Here is an 8846-nt window from a genome sequence, read left to right as displayed (position 1 = left end):
ACCCACGTGACAGACTCGCACGCTCGACAGCTTGAAGCTTTGTTTTGCCTATGAAAATTAGATCTATAAATTCACACTCCTTGGCTTGGGCACAGGAATAAGGATGGGCTGAAAGGGACAGAGAGTGGCAAGGAGAGGGACGTCGGGGTGTTTTCTCTTTAGAAATATACAAGCAGAAATCTCTCTCCAAGTTTTTATAAAATGTGCAAAATACAAGCCTCATTTGCCCACAGGCACAGTTTACACCTGGTATTCACCTTTGCTAAGAGATAGAGATCTGTATATACCCTACATACTCACGCACACATGCACTCGGACACAAGCTCACACAATTGATATTGGTGGCAATTGGCGCAGGAACCAGAAGGTTCCATTGCTGGCTGGCTCTCTAAGCTTCTAGAGTAGGGATGGGGAGAGGGGTCTAGCCCAGCTGAAATATTCACCTTGGTTCCGCTGCCCCTCCCTTGCCTCCCCCCTCTCCTCTCCTGTTTCCCAAGCTGCCACTGCTGCCTCTGGGGTGAGGGACCACCCAAGGGTGTGTTGGGCAGAGCCTAAGAGGCAGGCAGGCAGGGTGGGCATGGTGGGGTGGAGTGAGACGCGTCCACAGCGGGCACTGGGGGGAGGGCAGGCGGCAGGGCCTGGGAAGCAGTGTGTGTACCAGCTTGGTTAAGGGGGGAGGCATCTATTTTTGGTGGGTTGTGATATTTTTGGTGTTTTATTAAAAATGGAAAAAAGTTATTTTAGTTATAAGCACTCATGGTGCTTCTCCCCCCCCCGGCAGACCCCAAAAGTGTCAGGGAAAGGCAAGCCCCCTGAATGGGTGGGGGGGGGGGGCTAAAGCAGGGGCTGCTATGGCTACAAGAGGGTGAGCTGGTGTTGTGAGCTGGGGTGCCTGTCACATGACGCTCTCCACCACCACCACCTTGCTGCTCTCGGACACTGGGGTCAGGGTGGTCAGGCCCCTGACATCCGAGTCCTGAGCTCTGTACTCCAAGTGGTGGAGGCCCCAGACAGGCTGCGTCAGGTGTTGCCAGCGCTGCAGGAGAAAGAGACACGCTGAGTCCCCGGGGAGGGTCCCTTACTCGTCCTTGGCCTCTCTCCACTTCCCACCACCTGCCATCGACACAGGGCTCAGGGACTGCTCCTCCCGGGGTTACAAACCAGGCCCCACTCCTTGCACTCTGGAAACAGAGTTGAGTGGCTGTTAGAATGGAGGCTAGGGACAGGCCTCTCCTCCCCCTGCCAGCTTTCCTTCCACGCCCCCCACAATGGTCTGAGTTCACCCAGAGGCTTCCAGCACAATGGTCCATCCTGGTGGGTGGGAGAATGGGCATCTGGAAGTTAAGGCCTTGACCCAGTAGAAGGGAGGGGCTGGCATAGGGGAGAGGGCACAGGGAACTAACCTCAGCCACGGTCCCCTTGGCCCTGAGGAGGCAGCCCAGGAGGTGTAGGGGCACACACAGCATGGAGGAGAGTGCGAAGGCCCAGCCCATGGCCTCGCCCCACCACGGGTACACGTAGGTATTGTTGTAGACCAACGGCTTGTAGTACACCACGTTGAAGATGAAGATGCCCTGCGGGTGGGAGCCTGCGCTCAGCCACTGGCAGGCCCTTGGCGCCCCTCGCCCTGCCCAGCCACCTCGGGCCTTACCATGCAGACCAGCGGGGTGAAGAAAGACCAGCACCATTTCATCCAGGGGCAAGGTCGGTACCCAATCATGCAGGCAACGTCATCCATGAAGCGGTCGGCTCCTGGGGTGAAGCGAGGCGGGAGGGCCTGAGCTGGATACCCACCACCCCACACTGCACTGCACCCTTAGCTCACCCCTTGGCTCAGACCTACCATACACCCAGGCAACCACCACGCACTCCCAGAAGGCCTGCCAGAGCAGGGTCGTGCCGCTGGCTGAGTAGTAGTCAAACAACTGGAAGACGTACATCCCGCCCTGGGGATGGAGCCAGGTCAGGGAAGGTGGCAGATGGCAGTTGGAGGCCAGGGGCAGCCCCCACCCTGTCCCCACTCACATCGGTCACCATGGAGAGGTCGATGACAAAGCAGAGGGCACAGCATAGGGCCACAGAGATCTCCCTTTGGAAACGGAAGTAGTAGGAGGCCGGGAGGAGGTCGAGCAGGCCAGTGATGAAGCCTTCCACACCTACAAACTGTGGCCGGGCTGCTCAGGCCACGCCCCTCCACCTGCTGTCTCCCCTGGCACACCATGCCCTCTGCCCACCAGCCCTTCCTCACCCTCCCGGCTCCCTCTGTCCTGTTCTCCCTGCAAACCTGGCTGTCGAGACCAAGCAGCAGCAGCATGAAGAAGAACAGGGCAGCCCAGAGAGGGGCCACAGGCATCAGCGTGACGGCCCGGGGGTAGGCAATGAAGGCCAGGCCAGGCCCTGAGGATGAAGGGTCAGAGTGTGGACACCTGCAGCCCGTGCCCATGTCCCGTTCCCTGCCCCGTGGTGCCAGACTAATGGACAACACCAGGGCGCCCTGTGGCCGAGGGCCTTTCCACTTGTGTCAAGGCATTGCTGGGCTGCTCAAGCCCCTGTGGGTCTGCCATACCAGGGGCTGGAAGGTTCCTGCAAGCTCTGGGTGGACCACCACCCATAAGAATGGGGTGTCTGGCTCAGACTCCTGGCCCTGGGTTCTAGGAGCTATTGCGGTCACAGGTCACCACTGACCCTGGAAACAGCCTCCTTTCCCTCTGCCACAGAGGTATGAGGACATACCCTGAGGCCCCTGGGGACAGATGGATGGGGGCTCAAGGCTCCACGTGGCCTGGCCCATAAGGCTCTAGCTCCAAGCTGGCTGGAACAGCTGTGCTTTGCAGCTGCTCAGCCAGGCCTACCTCTGGTCTAGAGTGTTTAGTTGAGTTTGAATTTTTTCTCTCATTTCTCAGAATGTCTATTTGCATGCACATTCATGTACATGGTCCATTAGGACAGCAGCTGCTGCTCTGAAGGTTGGGCTGGGGCTTGGGGGTCTTTACCTGATTCCGCGACCTTGGAGATGTGCACGCCCTGCTCTGCAGCCATGAAGCCCAGGATGGAGAAGACCACAAAGCCAGCAAAGAAGCTGGTCCCGCTGTTGATGAGCGCGAGGATGATGGCGTCCCTGTGGGCAGAAGGAACCATGTGGGCTGGTTAGGCTGCCTGTTGCCCACAGGCAGGCAGGTCAGGGTTGGCAGGGCTATGGTGCCTACTTGTAGCAGTTGTTGTTGAAGCGATTGTAGCTGCCCAGGGCTGTGAGGGCTCCCAGGCCAATGGCGTAAGAGAAGAAAATCTGGGTCCCGGCATCTATCCATACCTGGAGACAGGCAGGGAAGAGTGGGTATGAGGGACCCTGCTGGGCCGGCCTGCCCCTTGTTTCCCTGCCCCCCGGCCCTGCCTCCACCTCACCTGAGGAGACCCCAGCTTCGACCAGTCAGGCTTGAGATAGTAGATGATGCCGTCCAAGGCGCCAGGCAGCAGCACTCCACGCACCAGCAGCACAACGAGGACCACGTAGGGGAATGTAGCGGTGAAGTACACGATCTGGGGGGCCAGGCTGCTCAGAGGGGCCTGCAGCACCCACCTCCCCCTTGGAGGCCCCCAGCCTGAGCAGGACGGCCGGGCAGGCCACGGTCCCGGGCTACTGGACAGTGTGTTCAGAGGTAAGGAGGGAGGCCAGTCAGCAGCGTCCCCCACTTCTACTCCTCGGAGCCATGGCTCCTCCCAAAGGAAGCTGGGTGCTCGGCTGGAGCACCAGCAGCCCCATGGCGAGCACAGGTCAGCCGCGGAGGGAGGGGAGAGGCAGGGCCCTCCCCAGGCAGAGTGGGACATCAGCATGGGGGCAGTTCCCATGCCTCCTGTGCCAGCGACTCCAGGTCCTCCTCTGCAGAGAGGTGGGGTCCTAGGTAGCTGGGATTAGAAGCGGCCCAGCCAGAGACAGAGGCAAGAGCAAGGCGGCCGATGGAGGCCTCTGCCTCCCGTCTAAGCGGGCCTACCAGCCCAGCAAGCGGCTGCTCTGTGGACCCCGCAGGGAATGAGCCAGCCCTCCAGGGACCTGGCCATGTCCCACAGTCCTCGGCACACTGTCTTATTATGCGTCTGTTTACACATTTGTCTCCCCAACCTGACAGAGAGCCCCCGAGGGAGGGCATGTGTCTGGACTCCCCCTGGGTCCGCGGGGCCAGAGAGGCAGGCGAGAGAGACAGCCATAGGCCAGGCCCACCCAGACCAGACCATCAAAACACACTCAGATCGTGAGTGAGGAATAGAGGCCCCGGCCCTCGCCCAGTCTCCCGTTGCAACAGGGGTCCCTGGCAGAGACACCCCTCCCCCAGACAATGCCGCCCTCCAGCCCTGCCGCCCTCCAGCTGTGCCCGCCTCCAGCCATACCTTTCCTGTTGACTTGACCCCCTTCCAGACACAGAAGTACACCAGCACCCAGCAGGCCAGCAGACACAGGGTCACCTCCCAGTTGAGGGCCCCTGGTACCTCCAACCCCCCAGAAAGCCGCAAGACTTTGTTCCTGGGGGAGGGAGAGCCCATGAGGGCTGTGCCAGCAGAGGGCAAAGCGACGGGGAGCTGTCCCAGGGGTGGTGCTCCCCCTCATGCAGCCCTGGAGTCCAGCTGGTCCCTCCTGAGCACCTGGGCTGGGCCTGGGCCCAAGCCTGTGGCCACCCCCAACATGTGTAGCAGCAGTCTCCCCTCCCCTAGGCTGGCCAGCGTGGCTTGCTCTGCATCCCTGGCCTTATCCTCCCAGGGCTGGGCCCTGGCACGCACAGACTCAGGCCACATGTGGGAGACCAGAGGGACAGGATGGACCCGGCCCAGAGGTGCCTGACTTACTCCCAGAACTCAATGACTGGGGACCGGCGGTCAGCAAGCTGGTCACATGTGAGGTTGGCCAGGCTGGCATTGGCACAGTCTTCGTGGCGGAAGATCTCCACACAGTCGGGAGTGTTCCAGGTATGGCCACACGTGGCCCAGGGCAGCGTGGTGGTGAAGGACTTCACCAGGTAATAGAAGCCCCAGGCCAGCACCATGATGTAGTAGGTGTTGCAGTAGAAGACGATCACCATGGAGGCGTAGCCCAGGCCTGCGGGGGGAGTTTCCATGCAGGCTTTTCTCAGGTCAGCTCCCTGCTGCCCCTATTGTCTATCCTACCAGGGATTGCCGGTGCTCCCTGCCGTCCTCCCCCTCCCCACCATCCATCCCACCAAATCCTTCTCTGTTGTGCTCTGGAGACTTCTTTGAGGCCCTCTGGACTCTCTCTTGTGGAAATGTCCCGATGCTGGGCTAACTGACCAATCTGTCCCCTGCCAAAAATCAGCCCCTGCTCCTTGCCCACTGTGCACACCTCATCTCCTGCATCCTCCCCAGACTGAAGGCAGAGCCTCTCCCATCCTGCCCCAACCCGAGCGTTCAGTCCTGTTGATTCCCTAGCCTCATGCACCCGTCCCCTTCTCTTGGGTCCCCCTGCCCCCACAGTGCTTGAGGGAGGGCCAAGCCTCCACATGGCCCCCCCAGCGGCTTCCAGTACTCAGCAGCTGGGGCACTTTCTGGTGACCTGGGGCAGTGTAGGCAACAGTCACCCTCTCAGTGTGCAACCTCAGCCAGTCACTTCACCTCTCTGTGTCCCAGCTTCCTTGGGGACGGTAATAGTAGGACCTACCTCCTAGGGCCTCGAGAGATGATGGGAGAACACTGCCCACATACAGAAGGGGCTCTAAGATGACCTTTGCCATTAGTCCTTCCATTCAGACCCTGAACTTTCGATGGCTCCTGTCCAAGCTCCTTAGGCTGGCCCTCTGGCTTTGGGAGAGCTGGCCCCAGGCAGCTTCTCCCACTATCATTTCTTGCACCCAGCCACCCTCCACTCAGCTCCAGTGAGCCAAGTGTTCTTGGCAGGGCCTATCCCCCACCCTGCTAGGGCCTGAGCATCCAAGCCCTGGTGGAGAGGCCCAATCCCCCACTCTAGTCTTTGCCTCCCAAAGTCACTGGGTGGTCTTCATGTCCTCCAGCTTCCCCCTCACAACTTGGGGGCATCACTGGGCCCCAGGCCCAGTGCTAAGACAGGATGAGATTTCTCAAGTGCGTGCCAAACTTGCCCCAGCAATGGGAAAGGGGAGGAGGCGCTGAGGGAGAGGGCAACAGGGGCTGGCCCAGGACTGCTCACCTTTGAACAGGGGGCAGATGTTCCAGACATTGATGCTGCCGGCCTTCATGAACTGGCCCAGCGAGATCTCCAAGAAGAAAATGGGGATTCCTCCAATCAGGGCGATCAGGACGTAGGGAATAAGGAATACACCTAGAGGAGAGAGCACAGGAGGACTTGACCCCAAACCCCCAGCCAAGCGGCCTAGGCCAGGCTTTCAGAAGCCCTGCGAGGCCGGGGTGGAGCCCCAGCTCTGGACTCCACCCCAGCACCATCATAACTTCCCACTGGTGAATCAGTGCAGGGGTGGCCACTGACTCAGAGGCCCAAGGTGAACAGACTTGGGGTGGGGGGGGGTTTGGAGTGGTGGAGGGGGCTCTAGCAGCCCCTGGGCCCTTAGAGCTTCCAGGGCTCTACACCCACAAGGCTCCCGCCCCCACGGTCACCTAGAGCGACCTCATGGGCATGGAGGACACATGCGCTTGCACACACAAGCCATCCCTCCTGTCGCAGTTCCCCGTTTCCCAGGCAGCACAGCAAGTAACAGTGAGGGCATGTGCATGTGTGCACCATGGCTGGCGTTCAGACCTGGGGGCCTGCCTAGCTTGGGCGAGTGTGAAGGTCCAGGGAAGAGGGTGGGTGGCAGTCCTCTGTCAGTGGGCTGAAGGTGAGCAAGGACAGAGGGAGACAAGGCGGGGTGGGGGTGGGGGGAACAGCCAGGTACAGCATACACCAATGAGCCTGGCTCTGTAGGTGGCAGGCAGGGCCAGAGACCACAGATTGGGGGTGGGGGGTTGGGGAGCTGGGTACCAGCAGCCCTTGTCCACTGCCCTGTCCTCCTCTCCAGGCCCCCTACTCTTGAACCTGGCTCAGCTCTCTCCACTACTCAGAAGCGGGGCTTGGCAGCCTTGGCTGCAGCTTGCGCAGCTCCTGGTCCCAGCATCCTTCTTGTGTGTGACCTTGGGCAAAGGCCTTCACTCTGGGCCTCAGTTTCCCACCAACCCTGGTGCTGCTTTGCAGTCACAGGACACACGCGTGCCCATCGCCGTTGCTAAGCTGGGCTGGGGCAGGCGGGCAGGCATGGGGTGTGCATGCAGTGTGTCTAGCAGCGGCGCCAGGCGGCCCAGGCCGCAGGCTTCCCAAGCCTGGCTCAGGCCCCCAGTGTTCCAGGCCCAGGCTGGAGGGGAGGAGGGCGGGGAGGGGAGGGAAGGGGAGAGAGGGGAAGTGAAGAGAGGGGAAGGGAAGGGAAGGGAGGGGAGGGCAGGGGGAGGGACAGAGTGGCCCATTGTGTGTGTGTGTGTCCGTGTGTGCACACGTGGGGGGCCCACACAATGTGCCACTTGTGTGCCTGACCAGCGGGGGCAGCCAGGGCTCCTCACCTCTGGGAGCCCCCCAGGGGGCAGGCCTCCTCTTCCCACCTCAGTGGCCAATCACTCCAGGGCCCTCGGGCCCTCGGGCCCTCGGGCCGGGAGCCTGGGGGGGCAGCCCCGCGGCTTCGGCAGGAGCTTCGCCGGCCCCTCCCCCCACACCCTGCCAGGCACATGACCGGCGAGGGGGGTGGAGGCCGCCGGGCTGGGCCACCGAGCGGCGGCGGCCGGCGAGGGGCGGCCCCCGGTCCCCCGGCTACCGCGGGGGCCCTCCCCACCCCGTGGACTTCGCCCTTGCGCCCCGGTGGGGCCGGCGGCGGGCGGGGGAGGGGGCCCCGGCGAGGAGGCGCGGCGGGACGGGGGCGCTCACCTCCGCCGTTCTTGTAGCACAGGTAGGGGAAGCGCCACACGTTGCCCAGGCCCACGGCGAAGCCCACGCACGACATGATGAAGTCCATCTGGCGCGTCCAGGTCTCGCGCGGCGGTACGGCCAGGCGGCCGCCGGGCGCCCCCAGACCCGCGGGGCCGTCGCCCTTGGCCGGGGCCCCGTCGGGCCCGGGCGTGATCAGGGGGCCCTTCTTCTCGTCGCCGGACACGCTGTAGATGCCATTCTCGGCGCTCTTCTTCGCCATGGCCCCGGCGGGCCGCGCGGCCGGGCCGGGGGGCGCGGCACCTCGCGGGGGCGGGCGGGCGGGCGGGCGGCTGGGGGCGCCGGCGGCACGGGGGGGCCCCGAAGGCGCGGGACCGCCGGGGGTCGGGGCAGCGGGGGCGACGCGGTCAGAAGCAGTCCACGAAGCACTTGAAAGTGAGCCTGAAGAATCTCATGTGTGTCGGGGGCCCGGGGGCGCGCGGGCGGCGGCGGGGCCCGGCCGGGCGGCGGCGGCGGCTCCCGAGGCTCCTGCGCGCGGCTCCGGCGGCGGCGGCGGCTGCGGCTGCGGCGGCTCGCCCGGCCCGAGGCTCAGGCTAGCGGGGTGCGGGCGGCATCGGGCGCCCACTGCCTACAAGGGGCGGCCGGAGCAGGGGTCTGCGGCCCGCGCCCCCCGCCCCGGCCCGGGCCCGCGCGGCTGCCCGGCTCGCCCGCGGCTCCGGCGGCGGCGGTGGCGGCGGCGGTGGCGGCGGCCCGGGCGCGCTCGCCCCTCCTTCCCGGCGGCGGCGGCGGCGGCTCCAGCCGCTCTCGGGGCCGCGGCGGACTCAGCGACTTGCCACTGCGCTCCGACCGTCTCTCTCCTCCCCGGCCCGACCGGCTGCCGCTTAAGAACCGACTCCGGGGTGATGTCACTGTCGCCCCACCCCCACGACCGAGCTGGTCCCCCTCCCCCTCCTCCGCCCCTCCC

General features: G+C 63.7%; 1 protein-coding gene across 2 annotated transcripts; it reads right to left on the bottom strand.

Moving 5' to 3' along the window:
* Window positions 1-685: 685 nt before the first annotated feature.
* On the bottom strand, window positions 686-8249 carry SLC6A8 (solute carrier family 6 member 8). 2 transcript variants are annotated; one of them, XM_044763860.2, is made up of 13 exons: window positions 7883-8249; window positions 6167-6298; window positions 4837-5086; window positions 4384-4516; window positions 3403-3537; window positions 3207-3310; window positions 2994-3118; window positions 2285-2397; window positions 2026-2163; window positions 1844-1946; window positions 1652-1752; window positions 1404-1574; window positions 686-1181 (listed from the first exon to the last, which is right to left on the bottom strand). In XM_044763860.2, the coding sequence occupies exons 1-13, from the start codon at window positions 8142-8144 to the stop codon at window positions 741-743; spliced, it is 2208 nt and encodes a 735-aa protein (XP_044619795.2). In that variant the 5' UTR covers window positions 8145-8249; the 3' UTR covers window positions 686-740. The 2 variants fall into 2 exon arrangements, with proteins under 2 accessions (XP_044619795.2, XP_044619794.1); XM_044763859.2 differs by having other exon boundaries at window positions 686-1036; window positions 7883-8242.
* Window positions 8250-8846: the final 597 nt, after the last annotated feature.

The sequence above is a fragment of the Equus asinus genome, chromosome X, assembly GCF_041296235.1.
Source record: "Equus asinus isolate D_3611 breed Donkey chromosome X, EquAss-T2T_v2, whole genome shotgun sequence".
NCBI lineage: Eukaryota > Metazoa > Chordata > Mammalia > Perissodactyla > Equidae > Equus > Equus asinus.
This window is presented reverse-complemented; position numbering and strand designations above follow the sequence as displayed.

Coding starts and splice junctions, on each gene's coding strand:
- SLC6A8 (XM_044763860.2), bottom strand. CDS start 8,144: ATGGCGAAGAAGAGCGCCGAGAATGGCATCTACAGCGTGTCCGGCGAC. Junction 6,299..7,882: donor GTGCTACAAGAACGGCGGAG/GTGAGCGCCCCC, acceptor TCTCTCCTCTAG/GTGTATTCCTTATTCCCTAC. Junction 3,538..4,383: donor GGGTCAAGTCAACAGGAAAG/GTATGGCTGGAG, acceptor CTGGCCCCCCAG/ATCGTGTACTTCACCGCTAC.